This window comes from Solanum stenotomum, chromosome 2 (assembly GCF_019186545.1).
Source record: "Solanum stenotomum isolate F172 chromosome 2, ASM1918654v1, whole genome shotgun sequence".
Lineage (NCBI taxonomy): Eukaryota > Viridiplantae > Streptophyta > Magnoliopsida > Solanales > Solanaceae > Solanum > Solanum stenotomum.
In genome coordinates this window covers 16044502-16071929 of record NC_064283.1, presented here as the reverse complement: position 1 = coordinate 16071929, position 27428 = coordinate 16044502, and the positions used below count along the sequence as shown (strand labels likewise).

The following is a 27428-nucleotide window of genomic DNA, read 5'->3' as shown; positions in this document are numbered from 1 at the left end:
GAGCATAGACAATGAAACTATCAAGTTGATAACTGAGATCTCGAAGTTCATTATCACCAAACTCACTTTTATAATATTCGGCCAACTTCATTATTCTGCTCTTACTAAAATTAGAAAATGAATCAACCGGATTCAAACTAGCCATGCCAAGGAGTAAGTCACTAGTCACAACATCAAAACGATTATTGAACTCCTGAAGTTGCAAATCAATAACTGCATAAAACACTTCCACACGAAAGTGATGTAAATATGAAATTTCGGACTTCTTACGCTTCGATCTTGGATAGTCTTCAGTCATTTCGGGAACCAAAATATCATGTTTACCACAAAATGAAGAAACCTCATCCATCAAAGACTCCAAACCACTCTCTCTCATTGTTTGTAATCTTCTCTTTGAAAGATTAAGCAAACCCATAGCATTGACAATATCTTGATCTTTCTTTTGTAAAGCTTTGTTCAATTCATTTGTAAGAAGCAACATCTTGAACATCAAATGCAACACAAAGATAAATTCAAATTCTTGAATTTTATCTAAAAGGTTACCTACTGCAAGTTTATCAAGATCGTGTGGAGAATTTTCTTTCATATCTTTAAGCACATTAGCAATTGAAGAAAATATAATCATGAAATTTTCCAAGGTTTTGAAATGGGATCCCCAACGAGTATCATCCGGTCGTTGAAGGCCACGTTCTTGATTTAATCCTTGTCCGGTAAGAATTTCTCCAGATTTAAGCAATTCTTCCAACTTCTCAACTTGGTGTTGTCGAAGTAAGTCCCTGCGTTTAAAAGATGTCCCAATAGTATTCAAAACATTAGTGACAACATAAAAGAAATTTTTCACATCCGGATGTTTTTTAGAAAGAGCCACAAGTGTCAATTGCAATTGGTGAGCAAAACAATGAATATGATATGCAGACGGAGCATCTTGCAAAATCAAAGACTTTATGCCATTTTTTTCTCCTTGCATATTACTAGCTCCATCATAACCTTGTCCACGGAGTCTTGATAGGCATAACGAGTGATCCAAAAGTAAAGAGTAAATTACTTTTTGCAATGATCTTGCGGATGTATCACCCACATGAACAATACCCAAAAAGATTTCTATCAACTCTCCGTTTTTGTTAACATATCGTAAAACTAGTGTCATTTGCTCTTTATGTGAAATGTCCTTTGACTCATCAACTAGTATTCCAAAATAATCACCATCCAAGTCTTTGATGATAGCTTTAATTGTTTATTTAGTACAAGCATCCACAATTTCTTTTTGAATTGTTGAACAAATCATCATATCATTTTTTGGAGCATGTTGTAATATCTCCTTTTCCACATCCGGACGATTAACCCCATGAAATTTCAAAAGTTCAAGAAAAAGACCTTTGTAATCGGAATCTTCACTCTCATCATGACCACGAAATGGCAATCCATTTCTTAGGAGAAACCTTACCACATTAATTGAGGCATTTAAACGAATTCGATAATCACTTTTTGTTTTTTCACTTTGTTTGTGAAGAGAAGATTGAATTGATTGACGTTGATTCGCAAAATCAAGCATCCTATTCAAACATTTGTTATGAATACTATTCACCTCACCAACATGCAATCGAATCCTTTCCGAACCATGGTTCCAATTCTCAAAACCATCTTGTGTAAATGATTTCCCGCATTACCATGACTTTCCAATTCATTCTTGAAGAGATAACAACACAAACAAAATATAGTATCATCATCTATGCTATATTCCAACCAAGCAGAATTTGGAGCATTAAATCACTCAGGATTAAATTGTCGATTACTAGTCCCAAATGTTGTTTTAGGATATACACGAAGTTTTAGTTGATAAGGCCCCATCAAAATATAATGTCTCCTCACAACTTCTCGAATATTAGAATCATATTCAAAGATGGGTTTTCTTTCTCCGGGATCCCGTTTGAGAGATCCAACCCCAAGAATACAATCAACATTTGAAGAAGAAGATGTAATTGTCTCTCTTTGAGCTTCTGGAGCTACATGTGAACTAACAGATAGATCGCTACTAGAACGTGGTTTCTTAATCAAAAATTTATCCATTTAGATATTCAAGGATAAATGTTCCTACAAATTCAAATAACTATTCAACTTAGTCACAAATTTAACTAGCAAATTTAAAATAAAATAAGAAAATCGCATATCTTTCACAATAAAAAATAAGGGAATCACACCCTTGCAAGTTCAAATAAAATAGAGAAATCACAATCCTTGCAAATGTAACTAAAATAGAGGAATCACACCTCTTTCACATTTAACAATAAGAAAATCACACATTCATAATAAAAAGAGGACTTATGCCTCTTTTGCATTCGAAATCACATATTCATAGAAAGAAGAGGAACCACACCCCTTTCACATTTAAAAAAATAAGGGAATCACACCCCTTTCACATTAAAAAAATAAGGGAATCACACCCCTTTCACATTAAAATAAAGGAATCACACCCTTCAAAATTGATAATATAATATGAAACACATTTCTTACAAGTTACATCCGCAAAATATGTAAGTTTGAGATAATCAATTCTTTAGCTATTGATGATTTCCTATTATAAGTAATGACAAGATTTTTTTTATATGAAAACCCTAAAATTAAAGTGATATATACATACATATATTTTTTTTTTATCTTGTTAGTTTGTATATTAAAAAGAGAAATCATAAACTAAAATTACCTTAAACTTTGACAATGATGATTTCTCTAAATTCTTGACTTGAAGTTGGAGACTTGAAGCTTCTTCTTTGTGTGGAAAATAGAAAACAAATTTGGAAAAATATTGTTGGAACTTGGAAAGTGTGTGGAAAGGAAACTTTTGAAGTTTTTGACTTTTAGAACTTTCAGAATTTAGCTTTTTTTCTTTTTTTTTTTAATGAAAAATGTGTTTTTAGTTAATAAAAATAAATTGCAGCGAATTGGGGCTGCCTGGGATCAAACCTGCGACCTGTGAGTTGAAATCTTGCAGTGGTACCAGTAAACCATCCAACCATTTTGAGAACGGGTTCAACAAGTTTTAATTTAATATATTCTTTAATAATTAGAAGAAGTAATATATCGAGTTTAGTCGGATGACCACGGGTTCGGGTGACCCAAAATTAGTACATAAATTTGCCCCTGCTCCAGACCCAAAAAACCCCAAGCTTCCTTCCCCTCTCTCTTTTGTTTGTTATTTGCTGCCAGCGGCGATAACATACCAATCCCCACCCACCATTGTCCAAAGCCACCAGAAACCCAAAACCTCATCGGAGAAGACAACCAACACCACAAAGCTCTACTAGAAACCATCTCCAAACACCCACCCGAAATCCCAACGTTCGTCCCCTTCCCTTTTCCCATTTCTTTTTCCGATGAAATCGTCTGAAAGCAGCCAACAATCAGACCCAAACGACCTCTTTCGAGTCCAACTGCTCCATCGTCAAGCTCAAAGCTCGCGAACACCAGCTGCAACTCCGACGAGGAGTTCCAAACTCCGATGAGTCAGAGCAAAGAAGAAGAAAACACCGTCAATCCCCTTCCCTCTTCCCCTTCACGATTTCTTTCTTATTTTTGTAGATTCTCCGGCGAACCACCGGAAACAACCCATTCACCTTTCTTCTTTCGGTCACTTATTAAGATCAGATCTGACTGGATTCATGATTTTCCGGCGATGCAGCAGCTCCACAACGTCCGACAATGGCAGAAACAAGACTTAACAGTGAGTTCAAGCTCCGATAATTTTATTTTTTATATTTCTAGTTCAAGTTTTCTATTTGATTCCATGTTATTACATCTTCATTGTTTATTATTTGAATTTGTTAGATGGGTATTGGTATTTTGGATACTATTTTCCAGTGAATATGTATATATTGAGTACACCCAGTTGAATGTCTGAATCAAGAAAAAGCTAGGTGATTCTTGGTATTATTTCTAAAAGCAATAATCAGCTAATTAATTACTTAAGTTGCCAACTCATATTCTTGGTATTATTTTCCAAAGCATAATGTTAGTTGGTGTAGCATGCCTCATGGGTGGGTTTGCAAGTTTCCACTTAACTTTAATTATGACAAAGCATCCAACTATGGAAAATATTCTTAAATTTGGTGCAAATTATTAATTTTATTGTTGCACTATTGACAATCTTAATATATCTTTACTTGACTAACTAAATTTAAATACACCCTCGATCTTGTAACATAAGTGAAATTTATCCCTATATTTTCATCAAGTTTAGAGGTATTTTCAATACTTCTCTTTATTTTTTTTTTATTAAGAACACCATGTTCCTACAAGAGTTTGAGATCAGTACTTGCTACGTTATATGGTAGATCGGGGATGTATTTGAGTTTAGTTAGTCTAGTAGAAGGGTGTTTTTGAGGCAGTCAATAATAGCTCAGAAACGAAACAAATAATTTGCGCCAAATTTATAGTGTTTTTAATACTTCTCTCCGTATCTTATCTACCAAAACTCATTGAAGAGATTATGCAGTGATACATGAAATGAATCTAAATTAATCAGATTAATGATTTTTAAATAGAAAAATAAAGATCATTGTTGAAGAAACTGCAGGAAATTGGAGAACACACCATACTTTTCATATCCAAGATTTGAAAAGAAAAAATATATAACTGTGTGTGTGTTTGTACAATTGGTTTCACAGCCAAAAAAAAAAAGTAACTATAAATACTAAGTTCCTTTTCTGTTTGATAAAAATAATTTTAAAAAAAAAAAACAATTACAAGATTCTTCTAAAGAGGGAAATCTTCATAAAATTCTCAAAAAATGGTATGGGATTCTTTAATAAACATATATATATCATAGTCCACATGATCCCAACCCTCTTGCTTCTGATCTTTTCATTATCCTCAGTCTCTTGCATGATGACATGAACATTCTGCAATAGCCATGAAAATAATCTATCCTTAGACATGTAACCATGTAACTTATAGAAATTTAAGTTATATACATTTACACTGTAATTTCTTTTTTACTATAACATGTTATGATAGCAAATTAATTATTATTCTTATTGGATTTATCAATCATATGTATGCATTTATAATTATCTTATAAGTGATCTGATTGTGTAATTATTTTTTAACGAAAATTATTGTGAGGGTGGGAGGTCGAGGGGTGGGGGGGGGGGGGTCAAGATTCAAGAACTTACTCCCAAGGAACATCTCCAACAAGCATCAAATCACCATCTTTATCTTCATAAGTAGGTGCAAATTCACATTTGTTTAGCTTGAACATTTTCTCCATTGCTTTTAGGAGTTGAGTGTAACACTTGTTTTTAAGATCAATTTTTCTAAGAAAAGGGGCTCCATCCATTCTAACTTTGACATAAATTCCACACTGATCTTGATGAACTTCTGTTTTCTTTGAAGTAATTTGTAAGGTGTTCTTCCTGTAAGATCTCACTGGTGGCCACCCCACTATTTGTACCCTACAACGTAAAGACGGAGTCAGAATTTTGACTTTACAAATTTCAAATTCTAATAAAATAGCTTATTGGGTTCTGAATATGTTGTTTATATGTATTAAATAAGGCTTTTAAAGAAAAAAACAGAATTTTGATCAAAGCTATTAAATTCGACGGAATTTATAGCTTCCTCTCTAATTTTGGCCTGCTCATTCAAGACCATAAAAAATTCAAGGACATTGAAAGAAAATAGTCCTTTTTATTTTATTTTATATGGCACTATTTTCTTTTCAGTTTATTTGAAAGAATAATAAATTTTTAAATTTGGAAATAAATTTAATTTAGCTTTCCATTTTAATATGGCTCATGTTGCCCGGATTTTTCAAAAGTATTGTCGCATTTGTGTTGGATTTTTTAAAAATAATCCACTTTTGGATGATGTGATACTTTAACTTGAGCCATTATAGTTACACATATATCATGATATATATGTGTGTAAAATGCTCTCAAGTTTAAAAACTCTCTACTTTATTTATGTTAAAATTTATATCTAGTCAAATTATACCATATAAATTGAACTACAATTTAAAAAAATAATCTTATTTTCTTGAAATATCTTACAGGGGTGCAATAATATTTTAGGAGACGAGCAACATATCCCTTAGCTATTATTATAGTCACACAACTATTACAGTATATTTAAAACTACAAATTTAAAAATAATTATTTACTATTAAATATCTATCGAGTCAAATTACGTCAAATAAATTGAAACGTAGTAACAAACTTACTTGGTAACATGGGGTGTTGTGGCTTCATAATGTGAAATTGATTCATCATCTTCATATTCAGACAAAGCTCTTTTGTTATTCTTGGAATTGGACACAATTTGTTGGTGATCAAATTCTTCCTCTCTCCCTGGCAAACCCAATCTAAGTTCAGTTGCCTTAAGATTCAAATCTCTCTCCATTTTCCTCAAAACAAGAAGAAGTGAATCTTGGTATGTGATAAAAACCTCAAACAAATAAGCCCCAAATTCTAACACTTTCTTGTTTTTGACTTTGTATTTGTGTTCAAGAAAATCATGTGAGTTAGCTAATAGTTTGTGTGTTGTTATATAATGGGAAAAACTAAAGTTATTTGAGAACTAATTTTATAAAAAAAATATGTTTGAAAAAGTACATATATTTGGGACAAAGACAAGCTAAGCTTGTTGGAAGGAAGAGTAACAACTTTCAACATTTAGGGGACAAGAGAGGGACAAGCTCATGACACACTAATACTTGTTTTTAATACTTCAACTTAAATTGTTACCTATTGGCTAGACATTTGTGGTCGTTTGGTAGAGTGTATAAGAATAATGCAAAATATAGTGTATTAATAATGCTTGTGTTAGTTACGCTTACATTAGTTCTGATGAGATTTTTTGTGTGCAATGTTTGGTTTGGTGTACTAAAAATATTATGCATTACATAATTTTTTTAGAAAAAATATTTGTTTACAAAATACCCTCCACAAATATAGTGGAAAGGATGTAAAAAAATTTTTGAGGGTAATTGTGTCTTTAATAATGTTAATGCATGTTTTATAACCCATTGCATTACAAATGCATAAAAATAGATGGTATTAGTAATATACTCTTCAATACACAATAGAGTGTATTGCTAATACAAACATTAGTTATGCATAGGTTCGAAAAGTATACTAAACAAGGTACTAATAATACATCAAGCTAATGCAAGCATTATTTTCTCCAATACACTCTACCAAACGACCCCGTTATGTATATCTATGATATGACTCTTATCTATCGAATCAATTTTACGCGCTTATGAGAGGTGAGAGGTATGTTCTTTGTCAATGTCGGTTTATATATTGTGTTAAATTGACATATATTGACTGATCGAACTTGAAGTGTCTAATATATAAAAGTTAGTTAATGGTGTTTAAATGAAAAGTTGTGCAATTTAAAGGAATTGTTTAGATATTTGTTATCATTCGTCATTTAGACACTTGAATTTAACCTGCTATATATTAGACATTTAACGTTTATTTAAGATATGCCTATTATATTATATCGGATCAATTCACGAGTCTAAAAGAGGTGGAGACACTCTCTTTGCCCTATGGTGTTTAATAGACCTGCATTGACTGAAATTGAAGTGTGTAATAAATAAAGGTCAATTGATATGTCTAAGTGAAAGGTGGTGTAATTATAAGAGACCAATGATGTATTTGGCCAAAAGAAAACGATAGATCGTATGTATGATGGTTGAAATTTATTCTCTTAATCAAAAGTCTCTAATTTAAGTATCTAAAATATAGAATTTCTTGATATGGAATGTTTCAACCTAAATTAATTAAGTATAATGTATAAATAAATGAAAATAATAGAGAGAAGTGAAAAAAAGAAGGGAACCAGATGCTACATTTCAAGAGTACAAATTGTACTTTATTGATTAGTTCAAATTCCCTTATTAAAGAGAGAAATATCCTCTATTGAGATATTTTTATTTTTAAAATTCGAACACAAAATCTCTAATTAAGATGGAAAGGATCCTATTCATTCTAGCTACCACAATCTTTGATGACACTAATATAGTTATCTCACGAGTACATCTCTTCATATTTTTTTTAACCAATGCAAATTTCCAACTATCAAGATATACTATGTATACAAGACAATATTTGACTCATGTATACAAATATATAATTTTTTAATAAAATGTTTTCAATTGACCATAAGCTCTGCCAATAACTCCATCCCTTGTTTATAGATGTTACTGAATGATTAAAAAGTAAAATACAATATATTAAATTATGTTTCGTTACCATTAAAAATATTTAATATTCTTTGTTTAGTTTTTGAAGAACAATTCAATTAATTATTAACTTCTGTTCAAATTTTTGTTGTCAAAAAAAAAAAGATTAGCATAGGGGAAATGAGTGTATTCAAAGAAAACACTATATGATCTTTGGTTTTTTATTTATGTAAAAGTAGCACACAAATGATGAGACTTTGTAATAGAGAAACTATTGTCTAAAGTATTACTTTTTTTGTTTCAGAATACTTAACATTTAAAAATGACAAATATTTTTAATAAGGACGATAGGTATTTTGAGACTGACGAAGTGATGAGAGTGGGTAACAGAAAACTAACAGGCTTTTAAATTAGCAAGTTACAAAAAAAAATAAAAAAATAATGATACCGTAGGCAAATAGTAGGTTCCAAAAAAAGAAAGAAGATAAAAGTGAAGTGTTTATGTAAAGATAAAACAAAATACAAGCTTAAGATTGTACATGGTACATAACATAATATTTGGGCTTGATGTGATAACATAACCTAGGCTAATTTACACAAATGTCCGTTTCTTCTGTCACTATTTTGATTTTGTCAATATTGTAAATTTGTATAAATATAGTTCTTGAAACTGATAATGTATTAGATTATCGTCTAATGTTCTATTAAATTTTAAATTGTGGTTCAATATTTTTTGGTAAGATATTTAGTTATTCAAAGGGCATCTTTAGGCCATAATCTAAAAAAACCTGTAAGATAAAAGAAAAAGGAAATCATTTGCCAAATAGCTATCTCAAAAGGATCAACCAACTAAAATTTCACCATAACCTAAGGACAAATCCATAAGATTTGTTGAACCAAAGTGAACAATATATAATATGAATTTGGGTGGTAAATTGTCATAAAGTACTAGTAATTTTCGGTGGCAGGGCTAATTTTTGGCCTTATGGATTCCTCAAACACAATGGCTTTGACTCAAATTCATTTGTTAAAAGATCCATAAAATAAGTACAATATAATAATAGATTTCGAGCCTAGTAGTAATCAAATAAATCACAATAGAATCTCAAACTCGATAACATGCTTGTCATTCAACTTTGTTCTCCATAATGAATAGCTAACATGAAAGATATAGAACAATCAAATCATAGATTATCTTGTCTTTTGTAGCTACAAGTATACAATCAACAATAACAAGACATTTCTTGGACATTTAACAAACATGTCTCCCTTTGACATTGAACAATGCATTTAATTCAAAAGGATGGATTAGATCATTTCATCGAGGTGGATTTAGAATTTAATTTTGATGAGTTCCATCTATAAAGGAGAAAATCTTTTTTGTTTTACATATATACGAAGTTTGAACAAAGATCAATAGTACGTCCACTAAAATATGCTGACTTAATTCTAAATTCATCTGGTCAAAACAAATTAAATTTTGAAGAGTGAGGTATAACCTATCTCAAACAACTAAAACAACCTCCGAGCTCCCAACTCATTTCAATTTGGCACGATGACAACCTATTAGACTCGAGCAAAGATTGATACATGATTTGAAATTTATATATATGAACTCGTAACCGACCTTCTAGATTTGTTCATGAACAATAGCATATTCAGTATAATTTCAGAAGTAGAATGAAGAGGGCGGAATGTACGCAATCTTACCCTTACTTCCCCACACGTGTTTCAACGTACACGAGAGGGTTTTTGAAATTGGACTCTTTTAAGACTATTGTAGGCCCAAACATGTCTTCTGTTAGCACATCATAAAAGCCATGGTTATGGACCTATGGTTGTTACTTGTTACCAGCAGGCAGCATGGTAACTTTGGTACCTGTAAATCACAAACAGAGATGGTTTCAGAATTTTAAATAATGAATTAGAGTTTTTATTTAGTAAGGAATTCATCACACTTTTGAGATTTATTGTAAGTTTAAATAAATTTAAATTTATTGTTTGGTGAATTATTTTGTAAATTTTCACATAAAAAGTTAAATTATATTTTAACTTAAAAATTATAGATTTGGTTGAATCCGATGTCAAAATATCTTGACTCTTGAGTAGATGTGACTTTACCAAGAACTTGAAATTCAATTCAAGTTCTTGGTGAAGTCAGATCAATGACTATGAATTTTAGCCTTTAACCTAATATTACTTTACTTAGATTTGTTATTGTGAAATTATTTTTCCGCATGACAGAATTTTTAAACAAAATAGAGTGTACACATATCATTAGAAGTTAGTCAAGATGTGTTTCACTGACTATTGGGTGATAGTTAAGATAGGAAACTAACATTATCAGTAGTTTATGAAATTTATAAAATCTGACATAGTTTAGGTGTATATTTTACCATTTTAACTCTTAATATTACAAAAGAAAGAAGAAAGATGTCATTTGCATCCAAGAGTTCACAAAAGAATCAATCAAACAAGGCCCTTATCTCACTAAGGATAAAATTGTAAAGAATGTGTCTTCTTTATTTCCTAACCCTTTGTCATTTGAAAGACTTATAGTATGTTGAATGTCGAAATTAAAAACTCTCAAATTCTAGTTGTTAATTTAGTGCTTTGTGTAATTCGAATTAGTGGTGAACTCTTCAAATTGTTAGTTAACTTCTTTGCTTAATTAATCAAAGTGTTTCCATTTGTGATCATCTCTTGGTTGCCTTTGATTCTCGAGTAGGGTTAATTTTAGATATTGAAATCAATTGGGAGGTGAGAGTTTTACCCCTTGTTACCCATAATTTCAATTTTCGTAATCTTAATCCACATATATTTTCTTATTTCTTTCAATTTAATATAAATTTATTTAGATTTGCCACGGTGAATTCATTTTTCCATGTGGCAAAATTTTTAAACTAAAAGAGAGTTTACACACCTCATTAGAAATTAGTCCAAATGTGTTTCGCTAACTAACTATTGAGTGATAGTTCAGGCAGAAAACTCACATTCTCAATAATTTTTTAGATTCAAAAATACTGAAATAGTTTAGGTGTATTTTTATCCTTTTTTTACTCTTAATATTACATTGAATTCACCTTCCACTATCCATGGTGAAATCATATTTGTAGATATATCATATTAGGTCATTCCATCCAAATGTGTAGTTAATTTTGCCCACAGGCAAGTCTTCATTTCTTCTACTTACCATTAACTATCCCCCTTTGCCATTTGCAAGAAAAAACCACCCTTCCAAATTGTCCAGAGTTAGAATTGATGCATTTTGTACAATTGATGAGAACAATAAATAGTGAAAAAGTTGGATATCTCCCTTCTCTTATTGTTTGCAACACAATAACAATGCTGCAACAAAGAAGTTAGAGAATCTAGAGATGCAAACAAGAGAACTTCTAGGCCAATATTTGAATGAACCACCCTCTAGCTACTACAGTGTATCAAGCACCACTTTTCTCTGAAGAAATAGGTGATGAGGTTCACAACTTGAATGTTCCATGTTTTATCTTGAATCTGTAACAGAAAATAGTATCACAAAATAAGCACTCTGACATCATTGGTTTCTTCAATACAGATAGATATCCATGAACACCAAGCTAACTACCAGATCATTTATAGCAACCAATAGATAATCAGAGAAACGAAAAAGGGTTATCAGGGTGGTGAGGGAAATAATTAGGCTCAACATGTCAAGAATATCTCATCGCCTTAATCAAGGCCAACAATCAAAAACAAATTGACTATCACAACAAGGAAATATCTTCAATTCAACAAGGAAGAAAGCTGGTCTGGAAGGAATTAATTATACTACTATGGGCAGGCTAATAATATCTAGAACTTCTTTGAGTTCATGAATATCATTGCAAATGTCTGTGATATAGTCTTATTGAGGAATACCTTAAGCAACAGGTTCAAAATTCTAATTTGACAACTAGACAGTTCATAAATGAGAACTCGCAAGCACCTCGGTTCTTTATAATTCCTCAACTGAGAACTCAGAAAGAACGAATTATTTAGCTGTTAGTCGGAGTAAAATCAATGTATGGATTCCTTGAAAGTCAAAAATTCCAAATTCTCAAAAGTTGTTCTTAAAGTATAAGTAAGCAGCCTCTATCAGGATTTCAGAGTACCTGTGTGAACTTTTTTTAATAAACCTCGAAAAGAAAAGTACAAGTAAGGAGGGTGAAACCTTACTTTTCTAAGTCATAAATCCTAATGAGGGAGTCTTCTTCTACTACTACTTTTTTGGAGGGATTAACTTTCTTAAGAGAACAGATCAAGCAAGCTTAACTCTACTAGTCAAAAAGGCACTCATTGATATCACTTTTTTTTTTGTTTTGATAACCGAGAAATCCCGAAGGGCCACTGGTGTGCAGTTAGAAACTCAGTTGATAATGGCCCGCCCCTCTACCCTTCTTCACTTAACTACCAGGATTTTGTTTGAAGTAGGGTTCGGACCTATGCCGTGCACCTAACTCACATGTTGCGCTGTTACCACTAGACCAAAGCCCTCATGGCAAATGCATACTCACCTTTTAGCTCTTTTACAAAGTGATTCATATATACTAATATAAAATTTTGAGAAACAGATGAAAAGAAATCATCAAGATATGTGAAAGAAAATAACATCTAAAGCGCAAGAAATAGAAAGAAAAATACCTGGGAGACCAAAATTGTCCTAGCGGTTTGATGAATTGTTACTGAGCCACTCAATGAGTATGAGGAAGAAACTTCATCTTGAATCTCATTATTGTTTGAGAATGAGTGCATTGACCAGCTTTCTAACTGCAAGTCACTTTCTTTTTTCATTTCACTTACGACCCTTGTGCTTGCTCAATCCTTTATTATCACCAACTTCCCTTCGATTTGTTGGTGCAGACCCAAATGCCCCCAAAGCATCAAGAAAGAACTTTTTGTTGGGGATGATCCCATCTTCATCCATACAGGTCAGCAGTTTCTGTACAAGTTCCTTCATATCGGCTTTAGTGTAGGCCTTATATAGAAGTTTATAGGTTGATGAGTCTATAGGGAAAGCTTTGGCTGAATGAATACTCTCAAAGAGAAGGTGAGCTTCCATGGGTAAACCATTCATGCAATAGGCGTCAAGCATTGAATTCAGTGTTGAAGCTTTCTTCTCCGTCTCAGATTCTATCACCCTATCAAATAGTTCTCTTGCTTTCGCGACACAGTCGCAATGCCCATACATCACAATGAGGCACTCATACGTGATGTAACTTGGCTTATAACCTAAGTCAATCATCTTCTCAAGAACTAACTCGGACTTTTCTCTGAGTCGTGCTTTTCCATAGTTTGTTATCATTGAGTTAAACGTGGGAATGGTAGGTTTCTCCTTTGATTGAAGCAAACTTTTAAAAACTTGTTCCATTTTCTGAAAGTCCTGCTTCTTCCCATATGAATCAATCAATATATTGAAAGTAATAATATCTGGTTTAAGCTGATTACTCTTCATTCGAGATAGAATGTGCTCCATTTCATTGATCATTCCATTTTTCCCATAGGCATCCATTAGACCGTTAAATGTGAATATGTCAGGAGTAACAATGCTCTCGTCCAGATCTTTCAACAAAGCATCTACCTGTTCAACATTTTTTGCCTGAGCAAAAGCTCTCAAAAGGATGTTGTATGTAACAATACTTGGACTACAACGCTCCATTCCCTTCATCTTCTCAAAGTAACCCATAGCCTTTGTCAAGGCCTTGGATTTGTCTCGAGAGTGGAGATGGGCCGAAATTACTGCATTGTACACTGAGGTATCTGGACGGCACCCACTATTACGCATCTCGGAGAACAGCCACATTGCCATTCTGATCTGCCCTTTCTTCCCCATCACCGATATCAATTTCGAATAAACCCCATTATCCGCTATATACCACCGTTGTTTTTGCATCCATCTGAAAACCTACATATATTAGATTTATAAGTGAAACAACCATCTCTGTAAACTTATTCTACTGCAATAAAGTCAATAAAAGAAGGCATTTCCCTTAATTAAGATAAAAGGCATTTTAAAGACAATTCTTTTTCCAGACCCGCAAGGGTTGGCTGAGTTGGTTGGATGAGTGGTTTCCCTCATGGGAGACCTGGGATTAATTCCCCTCACCGGCAGCTGTCTCAGTCAGAGCTCGTCCAGTATTGCCAAGCTAAGTTGCGCGGACTCTTCACTTTCGATGCCGCACCCGTGTCGGATTCTCCAAAAATACACTACTTTTGGCAAATCCAACACGCACCCCTTGACATTTTTGAAGAGTCCGAGCAACATAGTTGCCAAGTACGGTTTACATCTTCTGCGTGATTTGCTGCGTGATTTGCGAGCTATTGCACAGAGGCAGGTTTACCCACTGCACACCCGAGGGGTAGTTGCTGCAGGAATCCTAGGGTTCCAAGAAATCTTTTTCTAGTACAAGCCTATAAAAACATATGGAAGAAACGACAGCACCTTCTAGCACACACTACTTTGAGAGAACTCCAAGAAAAAGTTGAATACAAACCCATACATGAAAATTTGAACCTGAACCTCTCCCTAGGTGAAAAATTTTCCTCAATATCTAGACAATGGTTTTAATGGCATGAAACTTGTGAATTTGCAACTGAAATTTGATTTTATAGTCCATTACCATTTCCAAAATTGCTACTGTTTTTTTCTCCATTATTTTCAGCATGCCTTCTACACTACAACTACTAGTACAACAACAACAATATACCCAGTGTAATCCAACAACATGGTGTCTAAGGAGGGTGAAGTGTACGCAGGCCTTACCCATACCTTGGAGGTAGAGAGGCCTCTACACTACTGTATTTCATTTTCATATTGTTCTTTTACATGCATTACTTGGAGCTAGGGTCCATGGAAAACAACCTCTCTACCTTCACAAAGTAGGGTAAAGATGCGCGTACACACTATCTTCCTCAAACCTCACTTGTGTGCTATTTTGGCTATTGTTGTTGATTACCATTTCCAAACCAACCTATATACACACATTGCCAATAGTAGAGAAATCTAAATAACTTGATCAAGACACATACATTCGTCAATTCCATAATACCAAACAATCAAATTCTCTGAGTCAATTCCGTCCTATCGAGCTTACAAGAACAACAACAACATACCCCGTGTAATCCCACAAATGAGGTCTTATTAAGCTAATGTCATCCCAATATTGAATAACACAATTAAGGGGATCCCACAAATGAAAATGCAAAATGAAGAATCAAACCTCAAGGCATTGAAGCCAATTATCAGTCTTTCCCAGTTGTTCAAAGAGCAAGAAACAATGCTCAGTCCTCACCAACTTAACATACTTGTCCAAAGTGCTCACTAATGGCTTCTTATCACTGAAATTCCTCATAACCAAAGTCACCAGCTCCTGTGCCTCAGATGATGATGACCCGTAACCCGACTTCCTTCCACCGGGTCGGGTCGACACACAGTGAATGATAGAGAAAACGGGTCTCTTCTTCCGTAAATTTAACCATGGCGTAGTAGTAGTTGAGGAGGGAAGTTGAACCGAACTGGATGACGAAAATTGCAGAGTCGTCATTGTTGCTACTGCAGAGAAGCTGTGGGAGTTCGAGGGATTCTACTGAAAGGGATGATATTAAGGAAATGACGGATTTACCCTTGAAGGATTAAAATGGAAAAAGAAAAAAGGGATAATATTAACGAAATGATGAATTTATCCTTGGAGGATATGTTCGGGAGATTGAACCTTGGAGGGTAAAAATGGAAAAAGAAAAAAGGATGATATTAGAGAAATGACGAATTTACCCTTGAAGGCTAAAATTGGAAAAAGAGAGGATATGTTCGGGAGATTGAACCCGACGTGAATCGAACACGCAACCTTCTGATCTGGAGTCAGACGCGCTACCATTGCGCCACGGATCCTCTTGTTACGTACTGACTACATTATTTTATATATCAAACTATATGGACAGCCTAATGATTTATTAGTTTATATATTCAGAGGCGATTGGACATGTGATTTCAAATTACATGCTCAAACAAAACTCAACTTTAAATTAATCTAATTAGAGTTGTGATTCCATATCGCAAAACGTGCTCTTAGATTATTAAGAATTGTTAGCAAAGTATTATTGTTTTATATCCAAATTGTATATGGATGATAATAGATGGAACTCGTGTAAAAATATATTAGTAAATGATATGTTCCTTTGAATGAATACAATAAATTTTAGCTGCACATAGATACATGTCAAAGTAGCATATATCCAAAATAATTATTAAAAAATAAAATATGTATAAGCAGTATGGATATTTGAAAGAATATATGACCAAACTATAACGACATCAACTTTCACATATAGCAAATATAAAATTCATATTTGTATGTTATAACAAAGTTTGCATAATTGCGCTCTATAACAAACATAAATATGTATATTTCGTTATACATATACAAAAGAAAGCAGTTGTATAATCTGTTTTGGTATACATATACAAAAAGATCAATTGTATAAAGTGAGCAAGCGAGATTTGGGAGAGTGGCGAGCGAGATCTGGGAGAGTGGCGAGCGAGATTTGGGAGAGGGGAACGAAAATATATGTATATATACCATTTTCACACATTTTATACATTTGCATTTCTGTATAAAGTGAGAGAAGCGAGATCTGGGAGAGTGGCGAGCGAGATCTGGGAGAGGGGAGAGAGGGGAACGAAAATATATGTATATATACATTTTTCTCTCGCTTTATACAAACAAACACATTTTATACAATTTGCATTTTTTGTATAAAGTGAGAGAGCGAGATCTGGGAGATGGGAGAGAGATCTGGTAGATGGGAGAGAGGGGAACGAAAATATATGTATATATACAATTTTCTCTCACTTTATACAAACACAAACGCACTTTATACACTTGCGTTTGTATAAAAAACGAGAGAGGCGAGGGAGATAATGAGAGTGGCGAGCGAGATTCACCAGGAGAGAGATGAAATAGCAACAGTTTGTTATAAGGTACAATTAAATCAAACTATATTTATAACATTTAATTTGAATTAATAGTTTGTTATTATATACAATTTCCCCTATTATTTTTTGTTGGAAACAAGTTTATCCTGGGTTTAGTTATTCTGGAATAACTTATTCCACCATGTATATGGGATAACTTATCACTATGATATAAATGGGGGGATAAGTTATCCCAAACATGACAACCAAACAACATATTTTCTTTATGGAAAAGGGTCATATTTGTCCTTGTACTCTAAGAAAAAGGTCATATTTATCCTTCGTCATACTTTTTTTTATATATTTGCCCTTACCATCCAACTTTTGACACATATTTGCCCTTGTACAGTTAAGTATTGTATCACTATTTTTATTAGTCTATGTGGCACCTACATGGCGCCTACGTGGCTCCATGTGTCTATATTTTTATTATAATTAAAATTTTACTTTCTATTTAGTATCCTATCCGACCCATTTAGGCCTTGTTTAGAAGGACACTCTGGTAATTGAATTTGGTGTAAATTACACTGTCTTATCCTGTTTGGAAGGACATGTAATTACTTGCTCAGCAAGTAATTGATGTAATTGACAAGGGGTAATTACACTCTACAATTCATAGGCAGAGGCTGTGAATTGCTGGTAATTACCACCTGATTACTTTTTCATTTTTTTTAATTTCTATTTTTAATTTTTTTACTTATATTATTTTAATTTCTTTTTATTTTTATTTTTATTATTCTAAAAAATTGTAAAAGTCTATTTTTTATTTTTTATTATTATATTTCATTTTATTCTTATTCTCAACCTTACTTTACGTGATTCTATGTAATTTTCTCGTATTATCTATTTCTTTATGCCATGTTTATTTTTTCATTAGCATAATTTTATTAGTATTCTAATTTTTAAATTAAAATAGAATTTATTGTTAAGTAAGGTTATAGACTTACGTTTTCTTTATTATGAAGAAATAAAAATAAATCATATTTATTGCTATGTTGAAATTTGTTATAAGAATATTATGTTAAATTTTTTGTTTTGAATTTATTACTTATGTTATATTTTCAGTTTCATTTGTTTTAGTAATATTGAATTTACATTGCACGTCATTTTTTAATTAGACTTGATAGATTATATTTTTGTCAAACATTTAATAATTTATGATATTTTATTTATATATTACTATTTTTTTTTATCAAACATGCATTTCACAATGTTCGCAGAAACTTCATACTTTTAGTTGTTACGATCAATTCAATTGAAATATATTAATTTGAAAAAATATAAATCAATTATTTTTTCATAATATTAGTTACAGTAAATATGTTTATTAATTAATATATTTTCAAAAAAGAATATATATCTTAAATATTTAATTTAATGTCATTTATAAAATTTTCTTATTTGTCTAGTATAAATTTAAAATGATTAATTTTTATTTTTAAAATTTATTATAATTTTATGTTTGCAATTGTGCATCCAAACAGAACATGTGTAATTACACTGTGTCATCCAAACAGGACATGTGTAATTACAGTGTAATTACACTGTGGCCACCAAACATGTTAGTGTAATTACTAGGCTGGTAATTAGTACCCATTAATTACACCAATTCCAATTACCAGGTAGCTTTCCAAACAGACCCTTAGTAAAGTTTGACACAACCATAATATAGACTCATTACTTTCATCAAATCTGCTAAACCAAACTCACCTTTATCATCATTCACAATCACCATTGTCAAATCTCCTATAAACTTTGCCTAATTTCTCACCACAAAGCTCAGAATTCCCCTTAAAGGAACTCTCATTGAATCTTGATAATGAAACAAGGATTTCCCCTTTCAAGTTATTATTAGAAAGATTGAGTGATTCTAATGTCGACTATTTGAGGTTGGCGGTATTGGACCTGAGAACTGATTGTTCTTCCGGTGCAATTCAATGAGATATTGCAACTCCGTTAAGATGGCGGAATTTCACCCGAAAATTTGTTGTCAAAGAGCTATAACTTCTTCAACGACAACATTTTTTCAAAGTAATCTGAAGGAATTTGACCAGAAAATTGATTTTCCGACAAATAAAGACCTTTTAAAGCACCCATTCGATTGAATTCCGAAATTGGTCAAGAAAATAAATTGCTTAGAAAACTAAGTGTACGCAGACCATGCATTTGTGATAATGCCTCAAACGTCTGAAGAAGTCCAGTAACAATTTTTTTCTGACAAAAAACACCCAACCAACATATATTTTTGTCACACGGATCCGTTCTGGGTATTGGAATCGGGTTAATGGCTCTTTATTTTGATTGGGTTGGATAAAATACTAAATAGAAAGTAAAATTTTAATTATAATAAAAATATATATACATGGAGCCACGTAGGTGTCACATAAAATGGTGATACAATACTTAACTGTACAAGGGTAAATATGTGCTCAAAGTTGGATGGTAAGGACAAATATATCAAAAAAGTATGACGAAAGATAAATATGACCCTTTTCTAAGAGTACAAGGGCAAATATGACCCTTTTCTGATTTTTTTATCCCATCATTATTATTTTTAATCCCTCACACCAAACGAGCCCTAAGAGAATTGATGGGATGAATGAATCCCTTTCGCTTATAATTGAAGTCTCATATACGAGTCAGAAGAATATAGAGCAGATTCTAGTAAGGAATCACTTTCTTCAATGAACTTATTGACATGAATCTACGTTAATCGAGTCACTAAATTTCGAATATTAAACTATTAAACAAAAAAATTACACTATCACAAAAACAAAATTTAAGTACATTAGTTTAGTTGGTCTTCGCCGGGCTAAAGGTCAACCCCACCTAGTGTTCAAAATCGAATTATAATCGATAAGTCAACCGTAAAATTGATGTATTGGTTATTGGTATTGGGTTATCGAATAAACGATTGGTGAACGGATTAAAATTTTATAATTGACAACTTATTAGTGTGGAGTGGATTATTCAATTTCCTTATTGGATAAACCGTCAATCCGTTAAGAGTTACCATACTTACACTTTTACCTTAGATATATTAGCCTCATTTGATATTTTGGCATAATATAGAATTATATATTGTTAGTTCTAAAGTTGTAAAGCCAAAAACTGAAAAATCTATTTACTATTCTGTGGTATTACTAGTATATTACTATTAATCTATACTTTTGTAATATAGAAGAATTTTATAACTTAACTACATTTAAAATAGTGAAAAGAAGTCATGTTTTAAAGTTGCGTTCATGGGAAAGAAAAGGTAGATGTAGGGGTGTACGTGGACCGTGTTGGTTCAGATTTTTAAAATTCCAAACCAAGCTGTTTATGTCGGGTTTTTAAATCTATAAACCAAACCAAGTCAATAAAATTCGCGTTATTCAACCTCATATTTTTTCAAATTTTTTAGGTTTCTCGAGTTTTTGGATTTTTTCGATAAAGTATTCATACAAACATATAGTTAACCTATGTTTCAAACATCTCTTAAGTCTTACCAAAATATAATTATCTAAGGTGTTTCTTAAGAAAATAATACAAAATATGATATGAATGATGACACTAAAATATTCAACAAAATTAATAATGAAATCACATAAAACAAATATTGCAAATAAATTAGTCAAAATGAAAATGATCATAATTTCAAAGTATTAAATCATGCCAAAATAAGTCTAATAAGTATTAATTGTATGACTAATTAAATTTCAGTAAAGAAAACTAAAATTAGGTTATGTATTTTAATTATCTAAACCAATATATAACTAAGAACATACATTCAACATTATTGTCATTTTTAGTATCTGAGTTGATTTTTTTGTTTAGTAATAATATTGGTTTGATTGATTTGAGTTTCGTTAGAATTACTAATATCTATATGAAATATAACATTTATTTGACTATTTAAAATTCTAAGTCTACTTGAAATAATATATTAAAAGATAAAAATTATGAAAAAAGTATAAGAAATATATATATATATAAATTATATCAAAGTAAATACTTTTATGTGTGAAATAATTTTTAGAAATTATAAATATGATGTCAGAATGGTTTGGTCTTAGATTGACTTTTTAAAGTTAAAACCAAACCAACTCAATATAGTCAGATTATTTCTTCAATACCAAACCAAGTTAAACAAAATCATTAGTCGAATTTTTTTTCTCGATTTGACTCAATTTGCGGTTTGGTATGATTCTCGGTTTGATTTTGTTCACCCATAGATAAAAGGTTAGCTAATACACTATCTAATAATTGTTAATACGTTATCAAACCAACTAATATCTTATTGATTGGCTAGTAAATTAGTAAATTTAAAAATTAATATCCGATATATCAAATCGTTTAGCGAAATTATCTGCTCAATCTGCCCGATAAGCAGTCCTACCACCAACTCGACAAGTGATGTTATTCCCTTTTTTTATTGGAAAAATAAAGTGTCGCACATGTGAAAAAAGTGTACAGATAAGACAGAAGATATTTAACTAGTTGGGGGAGGATGTAGGGGTTGTTAGAAACTTAGTAGGAGTTTGGCCATGCGATACCATATCACGATATGGTATTGTGAGATGGAATCATCGTTTGGATATGCAATTTTACGCTGATTTCATCTCATGATTCCATATTCTCCAAAAACCATGATATAAAATTATTTGGTAATTCCATATCATGATTTGAGATATTTTTAATACAAAAATTGATCCACAAGTTTATATTTTGTTAAAACAACCCCACATTTATATCTACTAACCATTTATTTCATATGTAAATAAAATTTATAATCATATCATTACTTTTTAAAATTTATTATTCTCACCGACATAAAATTTATTATTTTCACCAACATATAGTCACTTTAACTCACACCAACCGATTGTTAAAGTGATGAAATATTTATGGTCTACGAGCATGAAAATATAGTTGCGGATGATATTGACCAACAAATGGCTCAAAGTAACAATGTTGGTTTGTCTTCTCGGTCACTTGATCGAGAAATGCAAGTTCAACGTGAGAAAATTGTCTGTATTATGTGGGAGGGATTATATAACGACTAGTACACTACAATTTATGTTCAATTTTTTTAAAAATTAAATTAAAATTAGATGAAATAATTTCTTAAGTGGAGAACAAATAACTTTGTAATAATTTATTATGCGATTTTATAAATTTTTGTTTATTTGATAAGATTGAATAAACAATTGGGGCTATTTTAATAGTTTTACAACTTATGAAATTTTTATATTTATGAGAAAATATACAACACAAAAATTTCATATCGCATATCCAAACAAAACTTCAATTTCATCTCATGATTCCATATCATGATACCATATCATGATTCCATATCATGATACCATATCGCATGGCCAAACAGACCCTTAGAATATTTATTTGAATCTCTTCAGTAAAATAATTTACACCATCCATTGTATATAAGATTAAAAATTAATTTTATAATTTAAGGAATTCAGAATTTACCGTGAGATTTTATGGATACATGCTATACCAAAAATAATCTTTAGAGCCAGTTAATTAATGATAAGAACATAATTATTGCTGATGTATTTTTAACGATAATTAACACTCTTTGTAAATGTTCCTAAAACCTATAGTGATATTAAATTTAAAATTAACTAATATCGATAAAAAATTTAACACTCTTAACTAATGTGTATATTTATGGAGTTAAAAAATATTTTTGTTGCAATGGCTATACACGTGCAAAATGGGTTGACAGAAGACAGATCCATCTTTTGCTCCTTTTAATTCATCATCAAAGCTAAGTGGACTAATCGAGAGCCACCTAGTTAAAGTTGCTTTCTGAAAGTAGAAATTTGATCTTTTTTTTTTTTTTGGTTGAGATGCATGCATGGGATATAGATGGGAAAATGGGAATGAAGGAATTCAATCAATGATGCAAGTTGAGGGAAAATGACAAAAATTGATTTTAGGGTAATTTTAAAATAATAAGTACCTTATAAGTATGTGTTTATTAATTTCATCTTTTAAATTTATCAAAAGTTAATATCTATAGTCTTGGTAAAATATTTACCAAGCAATATGTTAGTGAAAACTTACAAGATAACAAAAATATAAGATTACAATTGAAAATAAATATGAAGAAAATAAATCTCTTCAGGGTGAGGCGCGAATATCTCGCTCTCTTTAAGGAGATTCAAGCCCACTACAGCAAATGTTTTCACCGGTCCAGTAGTAGTCCTTTTGACTTGTCCCTTCCAGGATACAACAGCCTTTACAAAGTATAACTCAACAACTCTGGACAAGAGTTGAGTCCAAAGCTCCACAAAAAAGAACACCTCCCTTCAACTAATAAGAACTCTCTTTTTGACCAACTCTTTTACTCTATATTTTTCTTATGTGTTGTGTGTCTCCCAAATCAAATGAATACCATCACTATTTATAGTAGAAGAAGTCTTCCTAGTAATGAATAGGAAGATAACGGTGTAGTAAATAATGAAAATAATGGTCTTAGGAATTACATAGGTTACAAGAATAATGGAGGAGTAAAGAATGGAATAATGAGAGGGGTAACCAATGCCTCTAACGTGCACTTGCACAACGGCCAACTTTCCAACGTTCACAGAAAGCAGAAAAGTGCATAATGCCTATGGTCATTAATTGACCACTAAGTAATGAGGCACAAATGCATGTAACTCCCACGTCCTCTATTCTATCTTCATGGCAGAATGGCTGTACTAAGTTTTAACAAATTAATATACAAAATATTAATATTAAAATGCTAATAAACCAACACAATATGTATATCATCTAAATCTAGTAAGAAAGTCTCATCAAATTCTAACATACGCAATACAAAAAATTACACAAAATACTAATAATTAAAAAAAAAAACATAAATTGCACATCAAAAAGTTGTATATATCAAACTCAAAAAATAAATTAAAAATAAGAGAAACTATAAAAAATGTAACTCTTAATGTGATTTCTCCACTAATTTTTCTCATAGTTCTCATCAAATTTAATAAATGAAGTTCGATAAATTTTAATGGAGATTAAAAATGTTAATTTTTGAATTAGCCTAGATTATATTTCTCACCGGTATAATGTAATGTAAATTTGCTCTCCTTTTAAATTTTGATAGAACAAGCTAGTACAATTTATTTATTTATTTGGTGAAAAGCTAGTATAATAATTTGGTGTAAATACCACCAAATGCATGCATCTTATGCTTATTTTATGCAAAAATATCGTGAGTTTTTGAATTATCTGTCTTCTTAGAAAAATGGCAAAATATCTTACAAACTTATTTGGTACTCCTTCGATGACAAAAAGAATGATCTAATTTAATTTGATATAAAATTAAAAATTAATTAAAGAAGACTTTTTAATTTTATTATCTTAAATTAAAGCTATATCAAATATATCAAAATATTATTTAATTTTATAATTTTAAATATGTCTCATGAAAAATTAAAATTAAAATGTTACCAAGAAAAAGAAAGAAGTCCTTCTTTTTAAAACAAACTAAAAGAAAAATACATGTCTTTATCCTGGTCGTTGATATTAGAAGGAGAGTAGATAAATGTCTTTATTATGTGAAGATGTTGATGAAAAGTTGAAGAATTCATGATTTTTAAGTGATGTATCAGTAGGGAAGGAGTATTTTTGGATCAAAATATTTATAGGATAGGAAATAAAATTTCGATTTGAATCGTGTTTTCAACCAATTTTGTAGAAATTGTATTCCTAATAAATGAACATTGAATATTTTTAATCAAACTATTAGTTAAAAATATTTTTATTGAATTTCAGTACATAATTTAAGGACATCTTTTTTTTCCTTTTCATAAATAAAAGAGAAAAAGACATGATATACCGCTCAACTTTGTCATTAAGAGTTGATATACTTCATTACAAAAATTTCTCATATACGCTATTACCGATATAAAAATGACTCATATATACCCTATCGTTACAAAATTGGCTCACATATACCTTTTTATCTAGAACTGGAAAATTAATTATTTATTTTTTGGTTTCAATTTTAGAAAAAATTCATGTATTGATACATATGATCTTTTTCACACATGGTTTTTTTTTATTTCTTTAATTATCATTATTTGAGTTTTTTTTTATTCTTATTTTGTTTTCTCTCTTTCATTCTTTAGTGTACAAATATGAGGAAAAAAAGTGTGAATGAGAAAAGCAGAAAAAAGTAAGAATTTTTTTTTAAAACTAATTATTTTTCGGATATATTGTAATTTATTTTTCTAAAAATGGGTGCATTTATGATAAATTTTACAAGAACATTAGTAAAAAAATAAATTTGTTCATCAAAATAATAAATTCAAATTAATAATTGAATAAAAAAATATGTGTGAGAAGTATTAAATATACCTCTACATGAATAATTTTTTAATAAAATTTTTTTAAAATATAAATTTAAAATATTTTTTCACTTCTGTTATAGAAAAATGATATATGTTAGTCATTTGTTTAAGAGTAAACATATAAACAAGCTATTTTTATAACGAGAAATATATCAATTCTAAATGAAAAAATTGAGAAATATATCAAACACTTAACATAATATGAAAGAAATAAAAAAATACATCAATTAGATTAGATCTCACGCTAATCTAATTTAAGAAAATACTTTTTTTTTTAAAAGGTGTATGATTTTGACTGCCTACTTTTACTTTTACAAGAGATGGATCCTACTTTTTTTATGCAACACGTTATCTTTTTATTATTCTCAAAAGTAGACACAGACGTGGCAATCATAATTTACTGCAATTTGTTAGCAACTTGGAAATCCAATATTCAACGAGATTGCTATCTTTTAATAATTGAAAATAATTTAATTTTAAAATTTTAAATAAAATTATTAAAAATAATTTATAGCCAAACAAATAATTCAGGAGAAATTTAGATTATAAATTCTAATTTTTTCTTAAATTTTATACCAAGTCAAATTATATCTGCGGAGCTAATAAACTAAAACAAAACAAAATAAAATCAGTGTGTTGATTTTTTTTCGGTTGCACAATATTAAGCTAAAAGCATAAAACCAAATAAATTGGTGATATATATCAGAATCGCAGCTAAATTTTTTGTAATGTATTCTTATTTGGTGGCTACAAGATAAATTCTTACTGAGTTGGCCACCATGATTTCCCCATCAATTTTTTTTTTTCTATTTCTCGAAAGTTATTGAATAAATTAAATTTAGTTAAAGTATTTGAGATTTAAGAAAATTAAGAAACCATTTACTTACTCCTCTTTCATATTCAGAAAAGGATAAAAAAATATTCTTATTGAATAAAAAATAATCACCCGTTAATCATTTAATTTCAAAAATGCATTTACCTTTAATAGTTTGGTCCAAACTATTAACGACAAGAGTATTTTTAATCAAATTATTAATGATGAGTATTTTTATTCAATTTTACATAGTTTAAGAATATTTGAACTCTTTTCCGTATCATATTTACAACTTGGGTGTTAATTAAACGGGGTTGGGTCACTTGGGTGGGGGAGGACAAAAATAATCTCGTGTGTTTGGGGTAGGTTTCATTTTTTGCTCCTTCAAGTTTTGTCAGAACGTTAACATTTTTTATCGCTATCAAATATTTAAAGAATTTTGTCATCTAGCTTAATCAAAAACTATAACAAAAAGAATTTAGCGGAAAATTACATTTGGAGGTATAGTTTTTGCAGTTTCTGCAAATTTTTTTGATATTTTTCTACATTGGTGCAGTTTCTTACAATTTTTGGTCTATTTTTTTCCGGGTCTAGTATAATTTTTTTTATTGTAGTTTCTAGGATTTGTTGAGACTTTCCTACTAATTTGAGAATTTCTAAAAAATAAATAAAAAAGTCAACTGTTTTCATCAAATCTAACCAACATAGTTTGTTAAATATTTGATAGAGATCAAAAGTTTTCATTTTTTCGGAAACAAATATTTGATAGAGAAATTGGCGTAAATACCACCCTACTTTGTGCAAGTATAATAATTTGGCGTAAATACCACCCTACCTTGTGCAGGTAGAGGTAAGACAGCAGTATGCATACACATTATCCTCCCAAAACTCCAGAATTACACCGGGTACATATTCTTGTACCAAAAGTGCTCCACATTTAACAAACTTGAAGGACTTAATTTTTCCAAAAGCATACTTTAGGTACTAATTTAAACCTTCACCCAAACATGAGGGACCATTTTTGTCATTTTCTCATTTATAAATAGGATTCTCCACCTTGAACTTTTAATCACATAC

At 30.8% G+C, this 27428-nt stretch overlaps 3 protein-coding genes and 1 non-coding gene across 5 annotated transcripts in view; all 4 read right to left on the bottom strand.

Annotated features, from left to right (window-relative positions):
• Positions 1-1147, bottom strand: part of LOC125855727 (uncharacterized) — an 18806-nt gene extending 17659 nt beyond the window's left edge. The window contains exon 1 of the mRNA XM_049535457.1: positions 67-1147. Within this exon, the coding sequence (XP_049391414.1) occupies positions 67-1147 (1081 nt within the window). The remainder of the gene's footprint in view (positions 1-66) is intronic.
• A 3611-nt stretch (positions 1148-4758) lies between these two features.
• LOC125856400 (auxin-induced protein 22D-like) lies at positions 4759-6393 on the bottom strand. Its single transcript, XM_049535930.1, has 3 exons — positions 6215-6393; positions 5169-5447; positions 4759-4895 (listed from the first exon to the last, which is right to left on the bottom strand). Exons 1-3 carry the CDS (start codon positions 6391-6393, stop codon positions 4817-4819), a joined length of 537 nt encoding a protein of 178 aa, XP_049391887.1. The 3' UTR covers positions 4759-4816.
• Positions 6394-10030: 3637 nt separating this feature from the next.
• LOC125856396 (pentatricopeptide repeat-containing protein PPR5 homolog, chloroplastic) lies at positions 10031-15772 on the bottom strand. Of its 2 annotated transcripts, none has more exons than XM_049535926.1 (3): positions 15421-15772; positions 12845-14105; positions 10031-10064 (listed from the first exon to the last, which is right to left on the bottom strand). In XM_049535926.1, exons 1-2 carry the CDS (start codon positions 15742-15744, stop codon positions 12996-12998), a joined length of 1434 nt encoding a protein of 477 aa, XP_049391883.1. In that variant the 5' UTR covers positions 15745-15772; the 3' UTR covers positions 10031-10064; positions 12845-12995. The 2 variants fall into 2 exon arrangements, with proteins under 2 accessions (XP_049391883.1, XP_049391882.1); XM_049535925.1 differs by lacking the exon at positions 10031-10064 and adding an exon at positions 11502-11698.
• A 244-nt stretch (positions 15773-16016) lies between these two features.
• On the bottom strand, positions 16017-16088 carry TRNAW-CCA (transfer RNA tryptophan (anticodon CCA)). Its single transcript has one exon. It is a non-coding gene; the product is annotated as a tRNA-Trp (tRNA).
• Positions 16089-27428: the final 11340 nt, after the last annotated feature.